Source organism: Diabrotica virgifera, chromosome 3 (assembly GCF_917563875.1).
Source record: "Diabrotica virgifera virgifera chromosome 3, PGI_DIABVI_V3a".
In the NCBI taxonomy this organism is placed as follows: Eukaryota; Metazoa; Arthropoda; class Insecta; order Coleoptera; family Chrysomelidae; genus Diabrotica; species Diabrotica virgifera.
Window position 1 is genome coordinate 270687001 of NC_065445.1, and position 15178 is coordinate 270702178.

Consider the following 15178-nt stretch of genomic DNA (forward strand, 5'->3'; position numbering starts at 1 on the left):
AGAAGAAGAAGAAGAAGAAGAAGAAGAAGAAGAAGAAGAAGAAGAAGAAGAAGAAGAAGAAGAAGAAGAAGAAGAAGAAGAAGAAGAAGAAGAAGAAGAAGAAGAAGAAGAAGAAGTAGTTTCAACATACCTGCGGTTCCTTGTGCATATATTGTGAATGTGGATGCACATTTGGTTCGGGGTAATTTTGCTGGCCATTTAGATGGTCGTAGGCCGGTTTCATATGCTGTTGTTGAACATTGCACATTTCCATATATTCCTTACTCTTCGCTTTCTGTATTACCGACGGGGATATGTGGTCCTGCAGCGAGGGATGTGGTTCAGAGATCTCGGAGTATTTTACAGGTTGCTGCAATCTGGAAAATATAAATAAATATTTAGTTGAAGTTATTTTGAATGTATAATATACGGGTACTATGCACGCCAATGGTAAATGTAACATTCTTAATTGTATGTCAAAAAATGGGCAATAACTACCTCTTAAAATCCACAAAATTTCATTTGCATATCTCAACTGGTTTTAGAGCAATAAATAAATTGTCAGTTTGTAAAAAAAAATTAAGATCCCGTATCTCGGAAACGAAGCATTTGCGGACATAAGTTTATAAAGCAAACTGTCATTCCTTTGTCATGTAGAATTACCCTTTAGAGTTGGTCGCACAAGTTAGAAACACCCTGCATTGTTGAAAAAAATAGCTAGTTGTTAAAAATGTTAAAATATCTAACTTTTTTATTATTCAACATAATCGATTGAATCAAAAAAGAGAAAGAAATAACTAGAATATTCAGCGAAATATATATCACAGTGGCAAAATACCTAGAGAATGGCTTAGATCAGATATTATAGTTCTGCCAAAAAAAGCAAGGTGCCAAAAGGTGTAGTGACTATCGAACAATCAGCTTAATGAGACATTTGTTGAAATTATTTTTAAAAATATTACATAGAAGGCCATACAGAATCTGCGAAGAACAAGTATCCCCAACGCAATTTGATTTTATGAAAGTTTTATTAACAAGAGAAGCGCTGTTCAGTATATGTTCGCTGTTCAATACAAGTTCTCTTCCAGCGTTGTCGGGACATGAACATTAGTGTATACGCTTGTTTCATCGATTAACAAAAGGCGTTTGATACAATACAACAAAACCAAATGATGGAGGTTTTACAAGATGCGGGAATGAACGGCAAAGATTTACGTATAATCAAGAACTTATATTGGAATCAGTCAGCTTCCGTTATAGTCAATAATTAAGTAACAGAGAATATAAAAATACTTCGAGGAGTCCGACAAGGATGTATAATGTCACCCCTTATATTTAATTTATATTCAGAGGCAATATTCCAAGAAGCCCTAGAACACATGGAAGCAGGAATCCTGTTAAACGGCGAAATATTAACCAATTTTAGATATGCCGATGATACCGTTATCTTTGCCGACACTGCACATGGGTTACAACTTTTAATGAACAAAGTAGCAGGGGTTAGTAGCAAATATGGACTAAAAATTAACATTTCTAAAACTTAAGTCATGATAATCAGCAAAGAAAGAATTGAGAGGGTACAGTTTACCATCAACAAAAAGTAGTAGAACGTGTGACAAAATACACGTACCTTGGCACTACTTTGGCAAATGAGCAGTGGGACCACTCCCAAGAAATAAAAGCTAGAATACAAAAAGCAAGGGGAGCATTCATCCAAATATCCAAGCTGTTCAAATCACACAGTTTGAATTTAGAACTGAAACTCAGACTCCTCCGATATATTCTCCATCTTATTATATGGAGCAGAGTCTTGGACTCTAATGGAAGCAACAACGAAGAGACTGGAAACGTTCGAAATGTGGACATATAGAAGAATTCTTAAGTTGTCACGGATGGACAAAAAATCAAATGGCCAAAGGAAATAATGTGCACGGTGAAAAGAAGAAAATTAGAATATTTCGTCCACATCACAAGAAATGAAACAAAATATAACCTGTTAAAATGCGTTTCGCAGGGAAAGGAGAATGGTAAAAGAGGCATCGGAAGAAGAAGAATATCTTGGCTCAGGAACTTGAGGACTTGGTTTACGACATTCATTACAGGGCTTTTCAAGGTAGCAGCTAAGATTATCATGGATAGGCATCAGAAGAAGAAGTGTATTAACACTACTACATATAGAAATAGAAGTTGTAGAACCTACAGACGACACAACAGGGCCTGAAATTCTAAAAATCGAGGTAGAATATGCCATAAGGAACACTAAAGGGGGTAAAGTTGCAGGAACAGATAAAATTCCTGTAGAATTGTTGAAACTTATAGACGACGACACACTTGAAATAATGGTGAACCTCTTTAACACAATTTATAGAACAGGCATCATACCAAAGAAATGACTCCTCTACTTTTGTCACAATCCCGAAGACGAATAACGCCAGAGAGAGTTCAGACCACAGGACTATAACATTGATGAGCCACACATTGAAAGTATTTTTAAAAATAATCGACAAAAGAATATTTAATAAATTAGAGGAGGAGATAAGTGCCACACAGTTTGGCTTCGGAAGTGGAATGGAAACGCGGGAAGCTTTGTTTGGTCTGAATGTATTAATGCAGAGATGTTTGGATGTGAACCAATACGTCTATGTAGGTTTCATAGATTTTGAGAAGGTCTTCGATAAAGTCAGGCACAAAAAACTGTATGAAATCCTAAGAAACAAAAACATCGACAGTCGCGACATTAACATCATATCCAGGTTGTACTCGAGACAAACAGCAAAAATCAAAGTTGATAATGAGTTAACCGAAGAAAATAAGATTCGTCGAGGTGTGCGTCAAGGTTGTGTGCTCTGTCCACTCTGTCCATTCAATATATATAGCGAAACAATATGTCAAGAAGCGCTCCTAGAGCAAAACATTGGTATGAACATTAACGGAGAGTTAATTAACAATATACGATACGCTGATGACACGCTAATAGTAACAGATAACCTAGCAAAACAGTATTTGGTGGAAAACATAAACACTCCTACCAAGAGGTATGGTCTAAAATTGAACATCAAAAAGACTCAATTTATCAATGTGAATTTAACCAGAAATAATAAGCAAGTGGAAAGAGTTACGTCCTACAAATATTTAGGGGTTTGGTTTACTGATACTAATATAAGCAAACAAGAGAATTAAGAAGCGAATACAAATAACGAGACAATCATTTATCAAAATGAAAAAGTTCCTACGCTACCGGGACATAAATTTGAAATTAAGAACGAGAATGTTAAGGTTCTATGTTTTCTCCGTACTGTTGTACGGCATGGAAGCTTTGACACTGAAAAAGATAAACATCAAAAACATTGAGGCATTCGAGATTTGGGGCTATAGGAGAATGTTTAAAATACCATAGACAGATAGAGTGACAAATCAAGATGTTTTGCTGAAGATGGGGAAGGAATGTGAAGTCCTAAAAACAATACAAACGAGAAAACTGGAATATCTAGGCCACATAATGAGAGGCGAAAAGTACTCCCTGCTAAGGCTCGTAATCCAAGGAAAAATCTCGGGAAAAAGAAATGTGGGACGTAAAAGGATTTCCTGGTTGCGAAATTTAAGGGAGTGCTACGGGTGCAGTTCAATACAATTGTTCACAGCTGCAGCGAACAAAGTTAAAATTGCTGTGATGGTAGCCAACCTCCGATAGGAGACGGTACTGCAAGAAGAAGAAGAAGACATATAGGAAATGAACTTACCCATAATCTTGATATTGATGTGGAAATCGGTAATTTTCGGCAGTGGGTCTAGGAGGATAATGACTGTGGGGCGCCACTCTTGCTACATGACTTTCGCTTGGTGCCGTTGACGAATTGTTGCTATCACTATGAGGGTGTTTTTCTTCTATTTTTCTTCTAAATTGCCTAAGGGAGGTCGTTATGCTTCCACCAGATGCCTAAAACAAATTATTAGTTTTAGGAAAATTAACAACAAAATGTGGATACAGGTAAGCACTATTTACATTAAGTATATTTGTTGTAAATCATTAAAAAGTGGGTTGCCAAATATAATATGTTATTTTACAAAATTTACAGGAAGACTCATTTTAAAACATCAGTACTTCATAACAAATATTCTTCATCGTCTTTTTCGTGTATATAACCAATTTTGTTTGTTCGTTGGCGGGTTGTTGCCTCTATGGAAGATTGTCACTCCATCTTTTGTGCGCTAAGCCAACTTATTCTATCACGTGGTGATTTGTCGTTTGATATTTTAATGACTCTTGTGTCTGTCATTCTAGGGGTATGATAGTTCCATTTTTGAAGTTATACGACTTTACGCGCGATATGAGGGTGAATTTTTATATGTTAAAACCTACGATCCGGGCGCATGCGCATTATAACTTTGTTCTGATTGGATGTTCAAATGACATGTCAAAAATTATCCAATATGGCAGCTGTAGCGCAGCTGTGGTTTGGACGGTTGACGGTTTGGTTATGTATGGTTGTTGCGTTTTAAAATTTGTGGGAAGAGAAACAACAAAGGTTAGTTAATAGTTATACTGCCTTTTTAAATAGTTTTAGTTTTCATATTATATTTTTGAAGTTATACTTCAAAATGTTTTAATTTATGTATGTATCAGTCCAGAAAAGGTGTGGAAAGAATATATTAGTGTTTTTAAATATATTTTTCTACAAACGTGTTAAAAATGCAATTTTTAGGACTCCATAGGAGCGTTAAAAATGCTACTTTAAGGCACTAGTGCTTTAAAAATTTTAAGGCACTGCAGTTAAAAGTGAATTGTCAAATTGTGAAACGTCAAAATATTTATATTTCATTTATTAACATTAATATTAATAATACAACTTGCGCAATTTGAAAAAGGTGGTTTAAAAGGTTTTTTATTATAATTTTGTGTCTTTGGATTTGTCTTCCTTGGCCGTAAAATAAAAAAACATCTATTTTTATATTTCACTTGTCACCGTGATGTATAATTATTAAAGACCGGATTATATGTTTTTTGCATATCGATAACCATCAAAGATACAATCAAACGCTTCAGGATGTGGACGAATTATGATAATTAAAGGCGTTTGACAATAATTTAATTTTACATATTTAGAATATTTTCGTTTTTTTTAACATATCTTGATGGTTTGAACATATTTGCGACCGTTTGACATATTTTGGCATATTTTTAAAAAAATTTAGCGAAATTTTTGTTGATGTCACAAGAATCGTCACAGACCTACTGAATAACCCAGCTACGGAAAAACCCACCAAACTATAGATAACAATTATATATATTTCATAGTAGATGAAACGACGGTTGTGGCCGCTATATGGCAAATTTATTAATAGGTTGTTTAAATGAGAGCGCCCCTGGTAAATCATATTTGATTTCTTGTAAACAGCTGGAGACAGTTAACCGTGTAACAATGGTTAGGTTTATAAATGATGCTTTCATGAACTTTTTCCTTCCCGACATTGTTCTACCTAACAAAATCTTGCTTATGGTTTCCGATGCTGCGTCATACATGGTCAAAGCTGGCCAACAACTAAAAGTTTTATATCCAAATTTAATTAATGTGACGTGTTTGGCGCATGGTTTAAACAGAGTAGCGGAAGAAATTCGAAATTCATTTCCTACAGTTAATAGTTTAATTAGCAACGTGAAGAAAATATTTTTAAAATCGCCTTTAAGGATTCAGATATATTAAGAAAAATTACCAAATACTCCTTTGCCACCGGAGCCTATAATCACAAGATGGGGAACATATTTAAAAGCTGCCTGTTTTTATGCGGAACATTTTCTCCCTATAAAAGAACTAATTTTAAGTTTTGAAGAAACAAATATTGGTGCGATTTCAAAATGCGAATCAATTTTAGAAAACAGATCACTGCGCAATGAGCTTTGTTTATAAATGCATCGAATTATGAATTTGTTTATAAAACCATTCTCAATATTGAAACTGAATCGCTTCCACTACAAGAGTCCCTTAATTTAATTCAGAAATTTAAGGAAAATGCGGAAAAAGTTTCTGGAAAAATTGGACAATCAATAAATAAAAAATGTATTGAAACTTTACAGAAAAATAATGATTTAAAATTATTAGAGGAAGCAAACCAAATTCCTTGTAGCGATTTTGATGTTAATACCAATTTAAATGCGGAGATTGTTAATGTTTTAAAATTTGCACCAATCACATCAGTTGATGTTGAACGAAGCTTTTCAACATACAAATTACTCCTAACGGATAGGCGACATAATTTTACTATTGAAAATATTGAACATTTGATTGTGAATTGTTTTTAAAGAAGGAATAAAATGTAGAAACGTAAGTAATAGTAATAGGTACTAGATAGGTATACATTGGTATATTTACATTTAGGTTAATTTTGTCAATATGTACTTACCGTTATTTAATAAAATTTTATACATTATTTAATGCATATTTTCTTGTTACTTTAAAACGTTTTTCACATATTCCACATATTTGGAACATATTTTAAACTTTTATGGAATATTGTTAACACATTTTACTCATACTTTAGACATATATATGCACATATTTCAGTCAAAACAGGAACATATAATCCGGTCTTTAATAATTATGTATATCTGAAAGGTAAGTAGCATGCGGCTTGATGGCCTTGTTGGTAGAGCATTGGACCAGAGATCAAAAAATCGCGAGATTGCGGGTTCAAATCCCGGACGATTCATACTTTTTTCTTTTTTTTTAATATTTGGCATTGTTAAGTTTTGGTTCATTTTTGGTAATTATTGTTAATTTTTTGTATTGTAACTGTTAAGTAGGTATATTTATTTCGTTGAAATTATATTATAATAGAAGTATAACTTCTTACGTGCGTACAAAGTACACACACATTCTTTTTTTTTTTCTACTTAGTGTCCCCTAGTTTACAACCTACACAATACTATCTATTCCCTTCATTTGTTCAAAGTTGAAAGTAGGCCTCCCCCTTATCTTTCCACTCTTCTCGATTCAGTGCTAATCTTGTCCATCTGGTCCGTGCGTATCTTTTTAGGTCATCCGAACATCTCATCTGTGGTCTATGCTTTCCTCTTTTATGGTCACAAGGTTTCCAGTGGGTTATCACTTCATTCCATCTTCCGTCTCTTTTGTCTGCTGTTTTGTCCTGCAAATTAGCTGCATGTTTGTTTACGTCTTAACAGCAGAGAACGGCACGCGTTCCCATACCAGAGCAACCTCACTCATTTCCACTTCTACTCCGAGGGATCCAAGTAGGGCAACCGAGAGTGTATTTAAGGAGAGAACCGAAGAAGAATAATCATACTTGCAGCGATCAAGCTCTAGACTCCTTGGCTAACCAGTGCAGTGTAGTGAACAGGTAGGCCAATCTGGGTGGTGGAACTCTGTAGTGAAGAGATGCGCCGCTAGTAATTGAACAGAATCCATGTAGCCGTAGAGTAAACGGTTGCCGGCATCTCCGATTCGGAGTGGTATGGGTGTCTGTATACTTATTGATCTTTTGATTGTGGGGGTGTTTGTGCTTACACTGGAGTGGAGTGTAAGGAGGTGCGACTCTGTGCGTAATTGCTTCTTGTATTCCATTATTAATTTTCTTTTGATAGTAATAAATACAATTTTATTTTTGAATTTATACTTCTTTAGGCGCGTTTTCATTGAGGGTGAAATTTTAAAAATCTGGGCGCATGCGCACACCGACAGTATGGTATTAGTCGTTATACGGGCTCTGATTGGGTGTTGAAATGATCTGTCAATAATTGTTCAATATGGAGTTTATCGGTAAACAAAAATATTATATATATTAGTTTTTATTGTTGTGAGGACAGAAATAAAATCAAATTTATAATTATAGTGACTTTTTAAATAGTTTTGAAAAGCCGCAGGTACGTAATTCTAAATGTTTTAGTTGTATTCCAATAAAAAATTATCTTCATACCTATCTATTTGGAAAATGTAAAAAAAAAATAATGTAGTTGCCTATAGGGCTTTTCATCGATTGTCATTTGTTTCGAGCTTCTGTCATATGTTGTATAATCTGTGTATATTATTAATACACGGATTATACGACATATGACAGAAGCTCGAAACAAATGACTGTGAATGAAAAGCCCTATTAGTAGGCAATGCTTTAATTTACATAATCTGATTACGAACAAACTTTCTACAAATCTTCATCTAATATATCGTTCTCTTACTCTATATTTTGTTGTATTTTAATTCGACAAAAATCAAACTAATAATTTAATTAAATTCATATAAATAAACAAAATGTCAAAAAGTTTATGGTGTAAACGTTTAGTTTGTGTATATTCCCACATGACGTATACGCGAAGGTGGTCCAGTGGAAAATCGCTTCGACATTCGTACGGCGTGATAGACGTGAAGTGGGTTCAACCCCCAAGCAAGTTATTTTTTTTTATAGATTTTATAATTGTAAGTATATTATTATATAATTTTTTTCAGAAAATACGTATTTAATTAAAATTTTTAACAACAATTATTGTTCAGAAATCATTTGTGGCATTTTTCAATATGTTTGTGTGTGTTTTATTCTTTTATTTTTTTAATTTTTGGTATTGTTTTAATAAAAATTTTTGGAAAGTAGTAGAGAAACTGTTTAAAGTATATTGATTTCGTTGAAATCATATAATAGAAGTATAACTTCTTACGTGCGTACAAAGTACACACACACACATTCTTTTTTTTTACAGACGTCCGCTAAGGAAGCTTTTGTTTTTTGTTTTATTTTATTTTGTTATTTTTAATTTTCAACTGTATGTAAAAAATATCCTCAATACATTTATTTCATTCTAACCTGTGTTTTACTGGGTCTGTTATCTTGAAAGAACTACCCGTCACAGGATGGGATAAAGTCTTTCACTTTGGTTTTATTTCTGGTCCGTGTATTTTTCTTTTTTTTTTTTTCACTCAGCTTGATACCCAGCATCTGCTTTTCTATTGCCCTTTGAGTCTTGACCATCTTTTTCATATTTTCCTTTGTGAAGGTCCATGTCTGTGCTCCATATGTAAGTACTGGTAGGACACATTGATGTACTTTTGTGCGGAGGTATTGGGCATATTTCTGGTTATTCAGGATATAGCTCATTTTTTCGAATGTCACCCATACGAGTCTCTTTCTCCTTTTTATTTCTGCAGTTTGATTTTCTTTACTCAGTTTCATTATTTGCCCTAGGTATATACATATATGTACTCCTGGACTTTCTGTATTGTATTTGTTCCTATTTGCATGGTTTCGTTGTCCTCTTCTACGTTTGTTATATATTTAGTTTTGTGTAGTCCATTTTTAGATCTATCTCTTTCGCTTCCTAGTCCAATTGTGTCATCATTTCGTTAAGATCTTTCAGATTGCCTGACATCACCGCTATGTCATCCGCTTATCTAAGGTTATTCAGCAGTTGTCCATTGATGTTGATTCCATTGTTGTGGGGAATATATGTCTTGTATAAATAATTTTGGGGATATTGTGTCCCCTTGTCTAATTCCTCTATTTATTTTTATTGGTTGGTATTTTGTTGTGGATATTTTACTGTGATTGTTGCTTTTTCGTATATGTTGTTCAACACAGATAACTAATCGCTATTGATAAATAAAATTCACTATTTTTTTTTTTTATAAATAATAGAAATAATTTATTTTGCGATAAAAATATAATAAAATAGCAAATAAAAATTATCAAACAAACCAACGATATTTAAAAAACTGTACGGAAATCGAGGAAGTAGCGTTAATAATCCATTTTATACAATAGTATTTAAGCATGTCATTAGGCAAAACGTGTTTAAATTGCTGTCATTAGCAGACAGGCTTTTAAAAATTTGTTTAGAAGACATGAATTACTAAATTATTGTTAAACCTTCATGCACCAATTTATGTTGATATACTATCAACATTTAAAAAATATAATCGTCGAAACTGTTTACTACGCTTTTAATATTATGTAAAAGGGCAAAACTGATCGATAAGGGCATAAACATAAACGGAGAAAAGATTAGTCATGTGAGGTTTATAGATGATAATGTACTAATAGCTGATAGGAAAGATGAGGCCAAAGAACTTTTAAATCAGCTCTACCTTTGCTCGCTAGAAGGGGGATTGAAAATAAATATGTATTATTGTGTATCATTTTATCAATCAAAGATAGAATAAAAACTTTATTTTTTTAATATAACGCGGGACATAAATTTGATACACCCTGTACATTGATTTGTAACTATTTATTAGAAGTTAGCTTTTACGCAGTGGGTTTATCCTTAATTAGTTTTTCCCTGAAGAATTAAAGACAGTAGTATACTAAAGACATTTGTTTATAACTATGTATATCATCAAAATCGGCTGCAGGAAACATATTATAAGCAGGTTATTATTATAGATGTCCATACTACTCAAAAAATTTCGTTTTGGCCTGGAGGGAGATGTGTCACGAGAAAAATCTTATTTCTCTGGACTATATAGGTTTTTTGGGTCGCGGAATCCAATGGAAGTGGTCTGGAAGCCCAAATGTGGCGGTTTCGGGGGTGAAAAAAGAAACCTTTAAAATAAGTCCGGAATTGGAGAAACTGATTAATTCTAAGCTACTTTTGTTTTATACAGTTTTTTCACTAAGTCAATACTTTTCGAATTATTTGCGAGTGAATATCTTCATTTTTCAACAAAAAAACCAAATAACTCGAAAATTATTGACTTAGTGAAAAAACTGTATAGAACAAAAGTTGCTTAGAATTAATCAGTTTATCCATTTGCGGACTTAATTTTAGGGTTTCTTTTTTCACCCCCGAAAAGGGGTGAAACTCACCCCCAGGGTAAAGGCAGACATCGGGACAATAACATTTGTTTTGTTTGACGTGTTAGCTACGTGTATGCCAAATTTCATGTCAATCCAAGTGGTTTTTTAAAATTTAGAGCCAAAAACCGTGAGTGAACGTACTATAAACCGTTATTTTTGCAATAATTTATTAATAAGAAAGTCGGAACGTGGTTTAAGCTATCACAACTAGTGACAATCGATTTAGCGTATAAAAATACTATGAAAAAGACTACTAACTTGCTGTAGATAACGCAATTCGAGCTTTTCGGCGAATAAACAATAATTTTGTTATTAACAAAATAAGAACACATTTTGAGTAATCGCGACTAGTCGCATTCGATTCAGCGACCAAAAATACACCAGAGAAGACCTTAACTCTATCAATTTATTTACAGGGCTTCTAATAATTCCTGGAAAATACCTAATTTTACCATAATTTGTTTATATCAATTAAACGCACCACATTTCGGTTTCCAGACCACTTCCATTGGATTCAGCGATCAAAAAACCTATAATACCACCATCAAATCGCCGCGAACTAAAAGTGTCCACGGGACCCCCTATGTTGCGACTAGACTACGTAGAGAGAATAGCAACACTAAAATGGAACTGGGCAGGTCACGTGGCTTGAATAACATATAACAGATGGACCAAAGCTGATACTGGAGGTCGTTCACCAACACGTAGGACTGATGAGCTAAAACGTTGTCATAGGAATTGGATGCAAGAGGCACAAGTTCGAAATAGATGAAAAATTATGAGGGAGATCTATGTCCAGCAGTGGACAAGCGAAGATTGAATAATAATTCAAAAAATAGCCAACGATAGAAAATTACTATCAAACCACCGGTAAAAAGTAAAACAACCAGGTAAAAACGAAAACATCGAAAAATAGTAAAAAATTATTTTTTGTTGCTAACACTCAGCTACTTATCCAGAAGTTGTAAAAAATGTTGGATCTTAAACACACAACTGGAAACAAGTGGCGCAAAATAGAAAACACTGGATTGAATTGGAGGAGGCCTTTGTTCAAAGTTGGATAACTTAAGGCTGAAGACGAAGAAGAAGAACAGAGGGACGAAATAAGAAACGCAATTGGCACTGTGCGAAATAAAAAAAGGCTAAGGTGAAGACGAAATCGTACTAGAAGTGATAAACTATGGAGTACACAAATCATAAAAATGCTAAAAATTATTTTTAATACATATTATAGAAATAAGTGAAGTAAAAGTGCACAACGTCCCTAAAGAAATTTTCAATTCAAAAATTTATTTCGTCGAAACGATGACGGTCGCTAATTTAATACATTTTCTTCATCGAAAAAGTGCACAACGTCTCTCAAGAAGTTTTCACTTCAAATATTTATTTCGTCGAAGCGATCATGGTCGCGATGACGGTCGCTAATTTAATACTTTTTCCGATTCAAAAAGTGCACAACGTCTCTAAAGAAGTTTTCACTTCAAAAATTTATTTCGTCGAAGCGATGAGGGTCGCTAATTTAATAATTTTTCCCCATCCAAAAGTGTACCAGGTGAAGATATCAATAAAATATTAGTTAAAATGACTTAAAAAGACAGTTTTATTTATGAAATAATCTCAGCGAATTACCCTCGATCTCTAAAATTATTATCGACTTGGTCCCTCGTGAAACTTTGACATAATTTCAGTCCCCTTCGGGTTGTGAAATTAAAACTGTCAAAGTGTCACTCGGAATACAAATCGATAATTTGAGAGCTCTTGTGCAATTATTACTGACAATTTTGAAAAAATTCTTATTGTAAGCTACAAGGGATGCCCGTTTTTCGTGTCGGTGAGTGTATTATATGCGCATATTTTGCAAAATTTTAGTGCGTGTATGTAGGCATGTCTTGTTTCTAATTATAAAGAAATGATAGCTTACCGTCGTTTCTGAATGACCGCCGAAAGGTGCCGTTTGGTTGGAGGGTGCACCTCCTTGGCCGTACTGTTGTCCAGCATTCTGCATGGGGCACTGAAAGTAACACATCGTTATAATTAACACCTTACACCAACAATGTGTGTTGTTAGAACACAAATCACAGACTAATGGTAAAATTGAATTGTCTCACATATTCATAGTTAAACCAGAGAGTAGTTCTCTGGTTAAACGAACGACTGGACCGGTTGTCCGTAATTTTCGCACACATTATCAAAAAGAAGAATTTTCTACTCAACACTACTCCAAGAAATTAACGCACCACCTTAAAAATGGGTCATTTTTAATGTCTCGAATTTCCTAAACCTGCTGTCCGCTTCAAGTGATTTTGTAATATGTTATAGCCTTATTCTTTAACAATATCGCTGTAATAAAATTGTTGCTAGACAGGTAAACTGGCACTGAATACCGGGCGTACCAATTAAACTATGTTTTTTCCTCAGAGTTCACCACACCCTATGGAATATTCTAGCATTTATAAGATACTTATACGTTATACTATATAAGGTTTTCTTAACATTCTATTGTTTGATTTATTCGCTTATGTTGGATAATAAAGAAGTTAAGTACTTTAACAACTATGTAACCATGTTCTTCATAATTACAGGGTGTTTCTAAATAAATCCGGCAAACTTTGAGGGGTAATTCTGCATGAAAAAATAATGAAAGTTTGCTTTATAAACATAATATGTCCACAAATGCTTCGTTTCCGAGATACGGTATGTTGAAATTTTTCTTATAAACTGACGATTTATTTATTGCTCTAAAGATGGTTGATATATTATGCAAATAAAATTTGGTGGGTTTTACGAAGTAGTTAATTAACATTGCTCTACATAAAATTAATAATATTATATTCTCCATTGGCGCGCATACGGATCATACTACCGTTACACGTATGCACGCCAATGGTGATCATTAAATTCTTAGTTGTATAGTTGTATGTCAAAAAATGCGCAATAACTACCCCTTAAAACCCACCAAATTTCATTTGCATATCTCAACCTGCTTTAGAGCAATAAATAAATCGTCAATGTGTAAGAAAAATTCCAACACCCCTTATCTCGGAAACAAAGTATTTGAGGACATACGTTTATAAAGCTAACTGAAAGTATTTTTTCATGCAGAATAATTATCCTTTAAAAATTGTCGTACAACCTGTATAGATGAAAAACATGGCTAGTTGCTAAAGTACCTACCTAACTTTTTTATTATCCAACATAAGCGATTTAATCAAAAAGCAGAATGTTAAGAAAATCTGAGGCTATGAAACTTTGAGAAAAAAACACAGTTTCACTGGTACATCCGATATACAATGGCAATTTACCTACCTGTGTAGCAACTATTATTACAGCGATATTGTTAAAGAATATGGCTATAACATGTTAAAATATCCTAAATCGAATGAGAGGTTTAGGAAATTCGAGACATCAAAAATTATCCATTTTTAAGGTGGTGCGTTAATTTGTTGTAGTAGTGTATTTATGTTCCTCTGAGTTCAGGAAACTATGCACCTTTTTCACTTTTATTAAAGCTTTTAGGTCATTACACGCAAACATACTTTTTAAACTTTAATCTTTATATTTTAAAACAAAGTGAGATTAAGTATATATTCTTTTTTATTGCAATAAAAATGTTGAACAATAATTGATACAAAAATATCTCTCCAATACAGTATGTATACAGGGTGTAACGAAAATACGGGTCATAAATTTAATCACACATTCTGAGACCAAAAATAGTTCGATTGAGCCTAACTTACCTTAGTACAAATGTGCACAAAAAAAGAGTTACAGCCCTTTGAAATTACAAACTGAAAATCGATTTTTTCCAATATATCGAAAACTATTAGAGATTTTTTATTGAAAATGGACATATGGCATTCTGATGGCAGCAGTACCTGAAGAAGAAATTATAGTCAAATTTAGACACCCCATAAAAATTTTATGGGGGTTTTGTTCCTTTAAACCCCCCAAACTTTTGTGTACGTTCCAATTTAATTATTATTGTAATTACCATTAGTTAAACACAATGTTTTAAAAACTTTTTTGCCTCTTAGTACTTTTTCGAAAAGTCAGTTTTTATCAATATATTTTGAATATTTTTGTCGAATCCACCACATATTTGTATATGGTTAAGTACGATTATGGAGACTTGGTAATAATAGGAAAATTTGTTGATGATTTACATTTTTAGGTATGTATGTTTATTTTGAATCATAAAAAGAAGCCACATCTCGATAAAAGGTGCCTTCTCGAAAAAATACAAAGAAGCAAAAAAGTTTTAAAAACACCGTGTTTAACTAATGGTATCGCAGTAATAGTTTAATTGGAACGTACACAACTATTTGGGGGGTTTAAAGGAACAAAACCCCAATAAAATCTTTATGTAAACATATTAAAAAAGAAGCCACAACTCGATAAA

At 33.4% G+C, this 15178-nt stretch overlaps 1 protein-coding gene across 1 annotated transcript in view; it reads right to left on the reverse strand.

Moving 5' to 3' along the window:
* Positions 1-89: 89 nt before the first annotated feature.
* LOC114325557 (uncharacterized) overlaps positions 90-15178 on the reverse strand; it is an 88951-nt gene continuing 73862 nt past the window's right edge. Inside the window, exons 3-5 of the mRNA XM_050647393.1 lie at positions 12701-12790; positions 3720-3916; positions 90-356 (exon numbers count right to left, since the gene is read on the reverse strand). Coding sequence (XP_050503350.1) covers positions 122-356; positions 3720-3916; positions 12701-12784 — 516 coding nt within the window. The 5' untranslated portion in view covers positions 12785-12790 and the 3' untranslated portion in view covers positions 90-121. The remainder of the gene's footprint in view (positions 357-3719; positions 3917-12700; positions 12791-15178) is intronic.